The sequence below is a fragment of the Macrosteles quadrilineatus genome, unplaced genomic scaffold, assembly GCF_028750875.1.
Source record: "Macrosteles quadrilineatus isolate MER2022 unplaced genomic scaffold, UCM_ALF_1.0 Scaffold_3__2_contigs__length_128488019, whole genome shotgun sequence".
Classification (NCBI taxonomy): domain Eukaryota; kingdom Metazoa; phylum Arthropoda; class Insecta; order Hemiptera; family Cicadellidae; genus Macrosteles; species Macrosteles quadrilineatus.
Genome location: NW_026542596.1, coordinates 11,110,694 through 11,126,756, shown reverse-complemented (window position 1 = coordinate 11,126,756; position 16,063 = coordinate 11,110,694). Strand labels below are relative to the sequence as shown.

Below are 16,063 nucleotides of genomic sequence, written 5' to 3'. Positions count from 1 at the left end.
GAGTTTATAGTTTACTTTAAAATGCACCCTTTTCCAAGTCATTGAGCTAACATCCCTGGCATCTAGTGGCAGGTTACGTAACTTACAAATCGCTGTTGCATAACCTTAATTTTAATATTCCACTCATTCGCAGTATTCATAAGATACCGTTGCTTGTAGTTTGACCACTTTTTTGGTTTATTTTGGTTTTGAGTTCGGGGGTGCTCCCAGCTCGCACGACCGCACTTTGCATTAGCCAGGTATTCCCCCTCCCTTCCCCACACCTCGCCGTTACATAACCAAGCTTTGCCGCACTCTGTTAGAAGTTAGCTCTTTGTGCGGTGCGTTGTTGTTGTCGTTGCTGTTTTTACATTGTTGCGCCTTATCAGCTGTTACATTGTTGTGTTTCGGTGCCGGTCTCTGTGATTTCGCGACTGTGATTTTTATCGTGTGTTTGTTTCGGTTTGTGTTGAGGTTGTTAAGTTTTTGTTTGTGTCTAACACCACCTGTGAACATTGCACTGTTTGACTGTAAGCTAATATCTAGGAACTATTTAGTATCTGTTTTTGGGGTTACTTGGCAGAGAGAAATAGCAAAGTAGGAAACTACATAATTAGTGTTTTTTTTTTTTTTTTTTTTTCAGATAAGCAACTAACATAGTTTTTGGCACTGAGGATATTTTTATGCACTGCTCGATCTAATATCTGTGTCACTCTAACACTCACGTTTTAGTAATAGATCCTTGTGTAAATAAGACGGCACGTTACGTAACCTTGATTCCACGCAACGCTTGCAGGATGGGATCTAACGCGGCCCTTCTCTTTCCAGCTTAGCGGCTGTCATGTCTTATACTTTTACGGATCCCGAAAGTTTAAATCGAGATCCAGACACGAGCTCCTTAGCCTCTACTAGCACCACTGCCACGACCGCCAGTCAGCAGTCTACGAAAAAGAAGAAACCTTGGTCAAAGTTCAAGAGCAGTATTAAATCAATTGGTGATAAAATGAGTTCCAAACCAAAATTTACCGACCCTACTGAAAGTAGTGAGCAGAAACGAGTAAAAAAGGGTAAAAAGGTAAAGGCTAGTAGTAGTGGTGAGCTGAAACCCTCTACTCCTGAAGAACCCCCTCGAGCGAAATCTCCCACGAAAAATATAATGAAGAAACTCAGTGTAGAAAGTATTAGCACACCTTTCGTTGGCTATCAACCGGCGTCAGTGAGTCCTGGACCTAAGTCTTACGCTAAGGCTCTCCACAAGTCAGGGTCTACCAGTGAAAGCAATCTATCGGCGAGTGACATCGATACCCCTAAGAAGTCTTTGACGTTGGATAGAAATATCAAACTGCAGGAGTCACCGGACAGCGGTCGAGCTAGTCAGACCATGGGTAGCCTAGAGGGTAGCAGACCTCCTAGCCAGATCAAGGAAGTATCCTCCGACGTGAGTGTGGACAGCGACTACACAAGTCCCAGCCAATCTAAATCTTACAGAGGACTAGAGGAGGAATCACTTGACAAGTTGGTGACGAAGACGGAACAGTTCGCGCAGAGTTTGACGTCACCAGGGAAAGAATCCAATAGTGATGTGTCGGTGGAGTTTTTAAAAGCGGAAACTGCTGTAAAACCCGAAACAAAAGATTCCAAAGAACCGGCAATTGGAATTGTGAAAGAGAAGAATGAAGCTCCTGTGGAAAAAGGCAGAGTGGGAGATGAAGACGCAATGGATGGCCGTAAGAAGAAAAACAACCGAGAAAGCAAAAAGGAAGACAGTTCAGGTTTCATAAACTCGGAACGATCAGTAGTAGACCCTATTGCACCTCCATCAAAAACCCCGAGAAAAGGGTCAGATTCAAAGTCGGAAAGTACGGATAAAGATGCGAAGAAAGGTGCATCTAAAAGTAAAGAAAGTCAAAATGATGATTCTAAAGGGACCCCTGAAACTACATCAACCTCTGACGAAAAGAGATACGATAACAAACCGGATAAACCACCAAGTAAAGTACCTGTTTTTCAAGAAAATGTGCCAAACCCAGAAAAACGTACCTCTTCGCCAACAGAAGGAAAAATTAAGAATGACACAGTTAAGAAAGAAGACCCAAAGCCTCAGACACCAAAAAGTGATGACGCAGGAAAACCCGCATTGAAAACACCTGAAAAGGTCGTGTCTTCAAGTTCACAAGGACAATCGCCGTCCACCCTCACAGGTGGAAAATCGACGAGTGACACAGTTAAAAAAGAAGGTCCAGAGCCTAAGACAAAAAAAAGTGATGACGTAGAAAAAGCCGCATTGAAAACTCCGCAAAAGGACGTTTCTTCGCCCCTCACAGACCCTCAGGGTTTGACAGTCGAGGAGAAGCTGCAAGCGTTTCTGTCAGCTGAGGGTATGGCGGGAACCATCAAGGAAACACCCGCCAAAAACGGCGATGGGGTGAGTGACGTCACAACTATTATTGAGGTTTACATAATCACTGGTTAATCTTGACGCATGCGTTATTAATCACTTGCATCCAATTGATTTTTGATTAGATTGCTTCACCTATCTTGTACCTACAGTTTATAGGCAATGAAATTGTTCGCTAACGAATTTGTAACTATAAATTAGCCTAGTACTCAAAATTATTTCTTGGTTATGCTTTCGTAACATTTGCTCCCATATTTGATTGGTTTAGGAAACTTCAGAAATGCATTTAACGTTACTTCATTTAGTTTATACCAAAAAGAGAAATCATTTGAAATTTAAAACTTTTTTACCTGACAAAATTTAATTTTTTTCTTCCTGCATAACAAATTTAACGAATTTTCTGATAGTAAATCACCTTTTAAAATGTTTTGATTTTTGAATTACAGTACTCTAGAAATGTATTGCGTGTTTTGTAACTAGCAAAATTATAAATTAGGAATATTATTAAAATAGTGTTTTACTTAAGATGATTGTGGTTTATTTTACAGTTACTTTAACTGTCTCGTCGGCCCCAATTATGTGGGGTTAAGTGATACGGTGCCACGGAAGCGTTCAGTTACATGGTTATATAATCTTAGGACACAAACTCCTGACAAACGAGGCGCTAGTAATTGCTTGATAAACATATTTTTTATACATTTAGTAAGTATTTACTATTAGAATCGTGTTCCTATAAAAGTGTTTTCCCGATTTAATAATATCGATTCAGGACCTTATACTTAAAATGAGTAAACACTTATGTAATTACTAAAAGTTGTTGGATCTAAAACCCAATATATTATATTAAACCGTTTAGTTCAACATTAAAAAAATAAAGTTTGTACAGTGTGAATAGACCTGATTGAAAAGACTTTATTCGCTGAAGTAGCAAAATATACAAACCTTCGTAAAGATCGACTGTGTTATGATTGTTATTTTTACGTTATGTACGCCGATTCCTAATCACAAATTTAATGTCAGAAAATTCCAGCATCCACCACTATTCGAGATATGATATAGTCAAAGGTCAATGGATTATTCAATTCCTGTCAAAACGAACCTACACTCGTACCAAGAAAAAATAAACCTAAATTTGGCTTACAGCATTCGAATGTCACGATTCAAAACTAAATTAAACGTTCCACAATTGCAGAACATATTTAAATATTCACTACTAAGACATTACACATATTTATTATAGTAAAAATTGTTATATAGGTGTAGAATTATTGTTATATAATATCAGTTATGTAACTAACGTGTTGACCGCTCCAGGTATTGCTTCATGTTTTTTTTCTTGCATGGACATTAGCATACACCCTTGGATACAGGATAACCTGCAATTCATTCTCTGGTTAAAGGAGAAATAACAATCTACAAAATATGTTTTTATAGGTTTTAATTCTTTGTCACATTTTGATTTTGTAAATACCTCCTTACATAAAACTGTTCGAGCTGTAAGGTGGAATATATCTGTTTTTCTATTTTAGTTTACATTGAGACGAGGACACTGTTATATTTTGTGATTATTACTGTCTGTACGGAATTGGAATTGTTTATGTTTATTTGTAAGCGAAACCCCCTAGTCAATGTACTTTACTAATATGGTAATTAATTAAATTATATTCAAATGCCGGTATCCTCTCCAACTCCCAGAAATAAATTCAACAACTAGATGCCTAATCAGAATTATATAGCATATCAAAAATATTTTTTGTGTTGCGACCATTGCAACTGTCGGTCCCTCTTTAACCGCTTGAAAACACTCAACACCAACAATTACAGATACCTCAGAGATAAGGCTCATAAGTCGAAGTAGCTAGGTTCAAGACCCACCTGGGGAAAAATATTTTGTTCCATTTTTTGTTTTTAATTTACTTTAATGGTTTAATCAAAATACTCAACTGATAAATGTGCTTTTCATACTAAATCTAATAGTTGGCTCAACAAAATTTACAGACGTTGGCCCTTGGTTGGCAAATGGTTGGGTTGGCCCAACGTAGGCAAGATGGCTACATACCGTTGGCCAACCGTGGGAGACAGTCGTTGGGCCAACCAATCCCCAACCGTTTTTGTTGATAGGGATACATCTGTGCGTATTAAGGATCATGTCCTTATTGAGGTAACCTACTCGGTGGTAAAACGTGTAATGGATCTTGAAATCGTAGATCCCCTGTGTAAATGAACTTCAGAGCTGGCAATGGCAAAGGCGGAATTAAATTGACGAATTTTATCCAAATAGTTTCTGGATCTAAGTCTCACAGTCCTTTTTTCAGATTGGGAGTTTCCAATAAGTTCATGAAAGTATGGTGAATTCCGCAAGTGAGTTAGGCTAAACATACCTTTCATTTATGGCAACAAAGAGTACAAATTGAACTGTCTCAGCCAGTCTTTTCTTGTTTAAAATGTAAGTTTAAGCCATCCTAATGCAAACATGTATCGTTCATTTGCCCGAGGTTGGATGTAGCACCCTCTGTATCCGTCAATTGTTCCATTGGGAGGGTGATGCAAGCGGTCACGTTCGTTCACGTTCCCTCCACACTCAGTTCTTCGTCTTACTGGTGGCATTTAATTTTAAATTTAGGCCTAAATAAAATACGAAAGAACCAAACAACAGAAACCACTACAAAGGAATTTTGATACACTTTGTAAATTATATGAAAACTAACGGATAAGTGCACTGTGAATAGCCTAATCACTTTAAACATTCACTTCATCACACCGAACTCCAAAACTACATGATAATTCAGTAAAATACTACAATTAAATTCAACTATTACAACAAATTTGTTGTCAAGTCTTGCTAGGAAACTCTTTATGTACAACCAGACTTAGTTAACAGATGTTAAAATAAAAATAAAAATTACGGCTTTGCTCTGGAAGAAATAAGACCTGGAGCCTGTGGTCAACCTTAAAAACTATTTCAAATAACGTCCATACAGTATGTTTATTTGTTTACAAAGAAAATTGAGTTTGGTCCAATGTCAACAGATAGCGCCGCTGTTCCCAAACATTAGCCCTTAACTGTACTTAAGTGATGCCCTTTCTTAATATTCAAAGACGTATTTGCACATCTACGTGAAAATACCTTTGATTTGACACCTCAAACGTTAAAATCCGTCAAGCTGTTGTTTACTTATGACTGTGAAAAGAAAACTGCTTGCGCATTAATATATAGATTCCCCATATGGGAAATTTGCTAAAACTAGAGTCCTTATTTACTTCTATCTTATTACTACCTTACAATTTCAACGTATGTTATTTTTGACGATCCTCGTATTTTGCCAATAATTTGTTCACTGTGCCACCAAAACTAAAACATAATTTTCCTCTAAATTGTATTATTGTTCACTTCTCCTAATAAGATTTTCTCTTTACAGAGTCTACAATCAGACAAGCGAGAGTGTCTTTACAAGATTCTTGTTATTGGAGAGTTGGGAACTGGGAAGACGTCTATTATCAAGAGATATGTCCACCAGTTTTTTTCGCAGCATTACCGAGCAACCATCGGGGTCGACTTTGCTCTCAAAGTGCTTAATTGGGACTCAAACACCATCATCCGCCTGCAGCTTTGGGATATTGCTGGTGGGATTTTTACCATAAAATATTATTTTATTAAATTATCATTTCCACATAATCAAAGTTTAACGTTGTTTCTTTAAATATTGAGATTCATAAATTCTCCTGGAGAAATAGCTTAAAGAATTATTAATTTTATATCAATCACTTTTTCAGAGATTGTTTGGGAAGGTTTTTACATGATTTCGTCAAATGTTAAAACGATGACATTTTAAAGGTGCTTTGTTAGCCTTGTATCCTGAACAAAATGTCAAAAGTACTGTCAAACATTTATATTCTTTTCTATTCTGGTTATCTCCGGGTCTGGATGTTGACTAGACCACTCAACTATGTTTCTCTCCACATTTCCTCTTCCTCTACCATCTGCGATTTCACCATTGCCTTCTCAAAACAAGTTTTTTTTTAATAGATCCCCTCATATTTATTTGAAATTTTAATCACAAATTTAAGACAGAATCTGATTCTTCTAGATTAGCTATATTTTTTTGCCAGACTCTCTTTCATAAGCTTGGGTTTACTAAATCAATCTCTAAGGCAATTAAACCATTATAGTGTTAATATTTTAAGGTTTCCCTTTACATACATTTCAGATGTCCCATATTCATTCAAATGATTGAGTACTACCATGGACAAAAAGAATTAAATATACACCGTCAGCTGTGCTGTGGTTACCATAGGTTCTGGCGCACACCGCTGGGAGCGCCGGCGCTCCCATCACTGTGCGCCAAAACCTATGGTAACCACAGCACGGCTGACAGTCTATATTTAGTTATTTTTGTCTATGGTACTACTAACTGTTTTATTAGCTGTCAGGAAAACCTTTTTCAAATATTTTTTTAAGAAAACACAAACTTAAATGCACATATTCATAACGTTTGACCTTGACCCCTTATATTGTTGTGTTTGATAAACTGTTGAATGTGCCGAGGGTGTCCTTATTAAGTGACCAGTTCAGGTCATCACGTAACTATACGTTGATTTTACTTGTTTCTATACCATGAAATGTTTCAACAGGACAGGAAAGGTTTGGAAACATGACCAGGGTGTACTACAAGGAAGCAGTTGGTGCGTTTATCGTGTTTGACGTGACGAGATCTGCGACGTTTGATGCCGTCCTCAAGTGGAAGCAGGATCTTGATTCCAAAGTACAACTTGCTGACGGTAGTCACATCCCCTGTGTGCTGCTAGCAAACAAAGTAAGATATCTACAAATACTTTGAGAACTGTCTACTCTGACTACAATATTTGGTTGGGCAAATTTATCTTTCAATTTTTATGCTTTTGATTACTATATTTTAAGCTGAACATAAATGCAGGGTGAGTGTAAGATAGAGGGAGATGATCTGTGTAGCTTTACGTGGTGGACAGTGGTGTAGTCACAAATGTTCCGTTGTGGGAACGCTTCCCAAGGGTATGGAAAAATATGGGTCACTCATCAATATAGGTTCTTTGGCAAAAGCAGAGAGGTATCGCGGTTCCTGTCCCACTACATCAGTGTTTACTGATTAGCTGTGTCATTGGCCAGGATCCATTATTAAAAGCTCATCAAAAAACTACTGAATTTTCTCGGGATAAAATCAGTGATTTTTAGATTGTTAGGCAAACACTATAATATCATAGCTACTCAGCAATATTAACAAATATAAATACATAAAATGTTTAACTATACTATATGGTATTAGATGGTATAAGAACAAAATGTCAAACGGGGGAGAGTGGGGATCCTTGAGACAAGCTTTTTTATATAAATTTTATTTTTTTTTTCTATATGACTTGAAGGGCTAGATTATGTATTATTATTAAGCTTAAGTATATACCTTTCTCTTCCATTGAATTTCAAAGATCTATACTAAGTCATAACAAAAAAAATAATAATTTGTAATTTTTGTAAGTGTCTCAATGTGCCCCACCTATGGGGTACGTTGAGACAGGTGGTGGGGATGGTTGGGGATGGTGGGGATGGTTGGTTTGGGTTTTCCTTTGTCATTTGAAGGAGACGGCAAGATCATAACTATATCTTTGATTGCTACACTGCCAATGTCGTCAACATTTAGGAAAAAGAATGAGTTTTTCATTTTAGAAGATTTTCTTAAAAATTTAACAACGAAGTCTCCATTTTCAGTTTTTGTAAGAACTGTTCCTGCATAGAAAACTTCTTTTCTGTCCAAAACAAACTTAACAAGCACAAAATCTTCTAGGTCAACCTGCTCTACATCGAAGTTTGTTTGTCTCAACCTTCCCCGCCTAATTTTGTCTCAACCTTCCCCACTCTGCATCTGTAAACAAAGCCAACATTACCACTAAAACGAATAGAAATTGGCGAATAAAAACACAGCCAATTATACACTGTTACATGGCCTGTTCAACAATACAAATCTTAACAAATTTGAACTAAAAGTAAACTAACAGTATTAACTTACCCAACGACTCAAGTATTTACTTTTGATGTTCACAAATACGTTTAACTCACTAACTCAGACACAACCATTCAGAGAGATACAATATGCAGACTGGGGTTATAGGAGAAAGAAAACAACAGTTTGAGCTCAGTGTTTCCAACCGGCAACATTAAATTACCCTAAATTTATCTTTGTCTCAACGTGCCCCTTGTCTCAAGGATCCCCACTCTCCCCCTGTTCAAACATGTAGCCTATATTCTTTTCTATTCTGTTTATCTCCGGGTATGGATATTGACCACTCACCTTTTAGTATTGAATATATAGCTTATCATACAATCAATTCCAGCCATGACATATCATCAGCTCGGTTAAAACTAGTCATCCAGTGATGATTTTATATAGGGTGTTTACATATATAATATGTAAGACCATGTACAGTTGTATATATGCTTAGACCATACTAGTCTAAGTAAAGCAACCTTTTTGTTTTTCAGTGTGATCAACAAAAGGAGGGAATTGTAAATACTCCGGCCAAGATGGACGAGTATTGTAAAGAAAATAACTTCTCTGCTTGGTTCGAAACATCTGCCAAAGAAAATATCAACATAGACGAGGCTGCAAAAAGCTTAGTTACACAGGTAAAAAACCTGTCCACTGATTTCTCTGTTTTAGTATGGATATATTTGCAGATATTTCATAAAGTAGCCGTCACTAATAATGAAAGTAACTTAAGTGGAAATCAAAATGAAACTTCAAATTCTTAGAAATAACAATTTGTAGGGACCAGAAAAGTATTTTGAGCTGCAAAAAGTTGAGAAATTGCTTGGATCAGGAACACCAAAAGTTTGAGCTGGCTTTCTCAGCACAAAACGGCTACAGTTTAATTGAACTATAACAGATTAATCTGACACAAAAAACCGCTGTCTCTTAACATTCTTTTATTAATTTTGACAATCAGAGACCGTCCATCATAAGAAATTAATGTAAGTATTGTATTTTAGCAAAATGTATTTATCGTTGCCTCCAGGTTTGATTTTTGACCTAATATAAATAAATAAACTGATACCTTAGGTTGTCAATCGTAGTTTGGACTTCGGCAAAAAGCCTCAAAACAACAGTTTCATTTTTTACAATAGACCATTGTCTTAATTTTATGAAGGAAAGAAAATTGAACATGAAAATTTTGGTTCAAAACTAGAAGCCTGAGACTAAAATATAATTAACGTAATAGTAGGCTATATTACGTTACTAGTCTTGAAAATAGGTGTTACCGGACGAGTGTGGTTCCCTGTGCAAGACAAACTCGAGAACGGGATTACCGTATGAGTCCGGTAAACACATTTTGGACGAGTGACGTACGATATTTTACCTAACCCGCCATGTTAAACTTCCCTATCCCAAGCGTGATGTATACAACTTCTTTACTTCTCGAGTGATGTAAAGTATCAAAAACTCACTCGGTGATGTAAAGAAACCCATTTAAATAACATTGAGTGCTTATCTTAAAAAATATACCTCTATGGGGCCAACGACATTCAACGCTAGAAATCAGCTGTGTGCTTGAATGTTATTGTTATGTTTTGAAGTATTTTCCTAACCTAGCTTTTGTTTGTAAAAGAACGTTACTGTTAGAAGATGAGTGAAATGGATAATGAAAAATATTGTTCGTAAACCCATATATATTGTCGGGTCAGGTAAAATCTTGTACGTTCAGGGCCGGCTCAAGGCAAAATACTAACCCGGGCAAACTGCTGTTTTGGCGCCCCCCCCCCTCCCCGGTGATGCTCCCGGTTGAATCAAAATCAAGCAATGGGAGAAATATACCCTCCAACTGGTTTTTTGAAGCATTAAAACTAACAGTGAGTTTATAATAATTTTCAGTGATATAGTTTTCAATTTGAACATATTACTTAGTTGAATTAGTTTTAAGTAAAAAAAAAAAACAATACTTTAGCAAAATAGAAAAATTATTGTAGAAAAATGTCCATCAATTTTGTGCAAACATTAAAGTGTATGTTTTGCGTTTAAGAGTTGTTCGAAAGTATTTTTCGGGGTTAGATGAAGATATTATAAACAATGTATAATTCAACATAGAATTTTATTTTACATAAACAAACTTAATCCTACGGACACGGACAGAGATAAATGAAAGTTAGAATGAAACTTTTCGAGCTTTCTTTTCCGCAAAGTCCTTAATAAAAGTGTCTATATCTATTTTTTGTAACACGTCATATTCGATTGACATTAGTGACAGTCCTACTAGTCGTAGGAAATTAAGCCTTTTTAAATTTACGTTTAAAAAAAGAAACCTACAGGTACATAAAAAAAATAATAGACCCAAATTACGAGTGTTAATGGTTCTCTGTTTTACGGTACTCAATAAGCGTAAAAGAAGTCCCCGATCTCATGCCCGGATCGGAGACCAGGCCGCGGATGGAACGGATCGGTGTGACAATGCGCGTGCGGGTGAATAGGGGCGACAGGAGCTCCAGACTACCGCCGCCATCTTGTCAATTTCCCCTCCGTCCGCGCCGCTCTTTCAGTCGCCCCCCCCCCCCCCCAATTCCTGTACTGTACAGCGTTCCGACTGATTTTCGTACTCCCCGTTCCTAGCGGCGGTTAGCAACATCGTGCTGAGACTTTTGAGCCCAGGTCTAGCGCACCCTTAATCCTAAGTACTAAAATAAAAACACATATCATGATCTCTTTACTTACTTCAACGGATTTGTCAATAACTGGTGGTTCAGGAAGAAGCGAAGTATTCTCAGATAATATCTCCTTTTCGTTTCCATCGGGTTTTGTTACCTTATTTGTAGTATTGTCAATTTTCTCACTTGATGATGCAGTTGTCAAGAACTTTTGCAACACTTTGGATTGCTTCTCATCTTCTTTAGAACGCTCTAGTTTCCTTTTGCGGTGAAATGCTCCCGAAGGTTTTTTATTACCGGACATTTCCAATTTGTTTGTAGCACACGTAAATACTCACATGACATACACACACACTTAACACAATTAGATACGTATAATTAATTGTAATCTTAATTCAACCTGCAACGCAGCGTGCGGATTAAGAGCTGTCCATTTGACGTTTCACTCACCACTGGTTGCATGAGTCATCGGACGAGTCTATGATTCTAAAAGGGGGTGGGGCGCACGTAACGTAACCTGGCCGCTATTATGTATTGAGCTCGAGTAAGCTTGTAAATATTTAGTATTTTATATGAGGTAGCCTATGCAAAACTACTAAACAACTGTTATGTTATGGACCCATATTATCAAAGTTTACGTTGCTTTAAGTTCTAAAAATGTAATGCAAGTTATTTTCATGATCTCTTATGGCGGGCGCTTTCGCCCCCGCGACAGAACAATTAATTGTGTGCAAAATATTATTTAAAAAAAAAAAAAATTTTTCGGCGTTTCGGCGCCCCCTAACCCACGGCGCCCCGGGCAGCCGCCCGGGTTGCCCGGCCCTTAAGCCGGCCCTGTGTACGTTACGCGTTACGCAAGAGCGTGTTTACATCACTTAGGTGAATTATGCAACTCGCTTCCGCTCGTTGCGCAACATTCACCTGCGTGATGTAAAAACGCTCTTACTACACTTGTAATATAAATAGCTATTATGCTATACTACTCTAAGATAACTTAACAATAAAAACCCTATAGAAATCCTTTTATATTCCCACCGACTAAAGTACAAACAATCACTGCTCATGAACCTCTAAGAGAGGTTACCTGTTTATAAAAACTCATCGCCAAATATAATCGGCTGGTGTCCGGTAATAACACATTACAGTAGTACGTATTGTAGTAATACGTAATGAAACCACATTTGATTAAGCTGGTGCTGTTTTCTGGGCCAAATCCTTTTGTGGGAAGTTGGTTAAAACAGTGTAGTGTGGTATAAACAATATTGTTGCATGTTTTTCTTCACTTTTAGAAATGGAGCACTGTGCGCACTAGTTAATCGTTCTTAACTGTTTCAATATTCAGTTTCTATTCTTAAAATCAAATCCTATGTTTTTAGTCAAAATATAAACAAAAAATTACACAACCCAATTAATTTGAGTATCCTGATGAAAGGCTTCATGACTTGTAGGTACCAAAAGTCCTTTTCCGGCACTTGCTCTATTTATTCCCAAATAGGGCTAAGCCAAATTATATTTGGAAAAGGAAAACAACATGATCTTTGCCTCACACTCAAATTTTGTGTTCCTATGTTGAGCTTGTCTCCACAAATAAACCTTCAGCATCTTTCAAAAAATGCCACTTCAGAAGTGTTTTATTAATCCATCCCTTTTTTCTCTTCTGACGCTGTTTTTGTCTCTTCTGTTGATTCAAGCTATTCTGTGGTCTGTGTTTAGCTCTCCAACCAAGAGTTTTACTGCATGTGTCATTCCATTTCTAAGCATACCATGTAGATTTTGATAATTTATTTATTTTCCTTTTGAGCAAACATAGTTGAGAACCACGCCAAGTTTATTTAAACTCCAAATTTTATTTACAGATTTTACAAAATGACAAATCCAGCCAGAACGGAAGAGATTCTGGGCGAGATGGAGGAAAGTTCCCCCTGGATGGCAAGTCAGAACAAGAAAGCAAATCTTGTGCGTGTTGAGACAATCTCACTGTCTAAGAATTGGCCTTCTTGTGCTGAGCTAAGAACACGATAATAAGAAGATGATACTAGTGTCTTAACTCCTTACCTATAGATTTTGTTTGATTTCAAAATTGTATGATATACAGTTTTTTTTATTATTGTTTGTCTTTATTCTCTTAATACAGTATGAGGTTAAAATCACTCGTAAACAATGCAAGTTCGGAACATTTTATAATTCTTTAAACAAATTTAAATATAATGTGTCAAGGAAAACAAAGGAACATGTTGAGAAATCAGATTATAAGTGTTTTGTTTTTTTTTTTTCTAAGAAATTATAACTGTGACTTTGTTACTGTAAAGTTTCACTGCCATATATTTCCCCAATGAAATTCCATTGATGCTAGAGTGGTTAGAAAATAAGTACCGGTAGGTGAATGTATAAATTTCTATTTCTACACAAATATTAATAAATTACCGGTATGTATCTGGTTAAATTCCATGTGCAGGTTGTTTGTGAAAAAATCTAAATTAATTTGTAGTTATTTAAAAGAATACTGTGTGTGTTTTGAGACGCAGATAAGCATGTAATCTGTAAAAGTACATAATATTAACACACATTCATACTAGAAATATAAAAAAAACGCAATTTAATAATTTAACTATAAAATAAATTTGAAAAATATATACACTTATTGTATGTTCTTACTGTCCGCGAGAGTAAAGAAGTCCCCTGAGCTCCGGCCTATTCGTAGTTTGAAGGCGTTACGCTTGAACGTTTCGCGGGACAATTATTTTTTTTTATAGAGCCGTCTTCACTCTTCATGAGGTATGACGCGTTCATATAAGGTAACTCACCATCGACGTCTACACTTTGCCAACATTTCTGGAACGTTAAATAATTGCCCATCCAAGTTTCGTCCAGATAGAAAATTGTCTTATTTTGTTCCCTTAGCTTCCTCATCTCTCGCAAATACTTAAACCTCCAATTAATAATGTCAGGCCTTTCAATCAAACATTTTCTTTTGGAATCGCATTTCTTCCACTTTAACCCCATATCTTTGAAAAGACGCCGAAGTGCCCATTCGTACCATTTAAAATTAATCCTTTCTCTCAAAACAGATAATAGTTTTTTTCGCAACACTACTGTGAAATAACCTGTTTTCGTTCCATGTTTATCAACTGCGAAAATCCATCATTACATTATTTACCACGGCAAAAGAATGTTAACTATCAACTGCGAAAATCCATCATTACATTATTTACCACGGCAAAAGAATGTTAACTATCTTTTTTAGATTTTGCCGACGTAATCAAACAAATATTTTTTTGTCTTTACATTCATTGTCACAACACTCAATCACCCGTCTAATTAAATCCCTCTCTCCACTATATATATAGTAGCACCACATTTTGATAAATCCATAGCTGCAAGGACTGTCCAAAACAAAACAGAACTCCAATACGCAATCATACGAGACTGCACTGAACCAAATGACGTGACCACATGATGATAATCCACTTAACAAAACAAAGATATGAGTAATTATGTTTACAACAGTTGTTTACAGACAGACATCGAGGCGAGGCACTCAGATGCTTAGCGCCTGCAAATAGTGCGCGATACCCTCCAAACATAGCTGCGTATCGCTCTGGCTCAAGGGACTTCTTTACTCTCGCGGACAGTAACAGTGGCGGTTCCAGAGGGAGGGGCGAAGGGGGTGACCACCCCCCCCCCTAGGGCATACATATATATATTTTTTTACTGCATGTAATACACTCGTGCATACACATTGCGTAAAATAATTTGTCACAGTAACTTTGGAAAAAGATATGGTATATAACTGCCATCTTGGAGGCTTATTTTACACACATTTTTCGGGGTAGTACCCCAGAACCCCCCGACTCCCCCGGTTCGACACCCCACCCTTGTGACTGTTCTAGATCCGCCACTGTGTTCTAATAACTTAATATATCATTAACTTGATATATCATTATTTTTGTGGTATTAGCAGCAAATCTAAAGAATAATGATGATTTTTATGCCTGGTTAATAAGATTTATAAGATTTTATCCATTAAAAATGTTGCATCTGATGGTTCTAAGTTGCCATAACTAAAGATCGCAGTAGTAGTAAAATCTAGTCAATGAGTTTTAAGGTTTTACATCGTTCTCTACTCTGATCACAATTTTTAGATTTTTTAATACTTTGAAGAAAAATGTACGTCTATTTAGGTTTTGTGTGATATCTAATTACTGTAGTACTTAAATTAAAATTAACATATTTCCCAATGATATGACAATATGTACTTTATATATCTATTTAGTTTACATATATTTGATCAATGCTTTTTTTATTTATAACACATAATTTATTAGTTCAATTTACCTATATTTTTGTATTTTACTATCAACTTATTCTAAATCAAGAGCCTTAGAAACTTTAAAAAATAATTTAAGGTAGGTGCAATAAAGAGTTTTAGAAATTCACAATCGTGTTGTACCATATTATACCTAAGTTAGCATTATATCCATAACACATTTGAATTATTAGGCTATTATTACTTTCGTTATGTAAATTTATAAATATATTATTTTCTTCAGAGATTTAGGCTATATTTTTTATATTACGATTTATTATGTTGCTTGGATTTATAATTTGCTCTTTTATAGAGTTGTAAGACACTGATTTGTTGATAGTATTGATAAATTATTCTAATTCATTGTTACACTTTTATACACAGATATCCATGTTCACATTGTATTATAAAAATGTAGATCATATCATATCAAATTTTAAGAGAGTTTTGCATTTGTATTTTATAAATGTATGAAAAGCTTTACATATTAAAAAAGTAGTTATAAAATTTGTACTGTACTGTTTTTCTTTAAAATTAAATTTTTGTTCACGTTTTATTTATTGTTTGATTTTGTCATGATGTCTGGAGGTTTGATAAAGTCTATATATTAATAGGCAAGCATGTTTCTTTAAAACCTTTTTTCTCAGCTCGTGTGCATCCCAGGGAAAATCTATGCATACTGTTAGAAATGTGTTTTCCTGTAGATGTGCAGAAT

At 36.2% G+C, this 16,063-nt stretch overlaps 1 protein-coding gene across 3 annotated transcripts; it reads left to right on the top strand.

Moving 5' to 3' along the window:
* The first annotated feature begins 327 nt into the window (after positions 1–327).
* Positions 328–15,786, top strand: LOC128988890 (dentin sialophosphoprotein-like). Of its 3 annotated transcripts, none has more exons than XM_054410642.1 (6): positions 328–509; positions 808–2,404; positions 5,797–6,001; positions 7,010–7,191; positions 8,889–9,032; positions 12,899–15,786. In XM_054410642.1, the coding sequence occupies exons 2-6, from the start codon at positions 821–823 to the stop codon at positions 13,007–13,009; spliced, it is 2,226 nt and encodes a 741-aa protein (XP_054266617.1). In that variant the 5' UTR covers positions 328–509; positions 808–820; the 3' UTR covers positions 13,010–15,786. The 3 variants fall into 3 exon arrangements, with proteins under 3 accessions (XP_054266617.1, XP_054266619.1, XP_054266616.1); XM_054410644.1 differs by having other exon boundaries at positions 393–441; XM_054410641.1 differs by lacking the exon at positions 328–509 and having other exon boundaries at positions 632–2,404.
* The last annotated feature ends 277 nt before the right edge of the window (positions 15,787–16,063 follow it).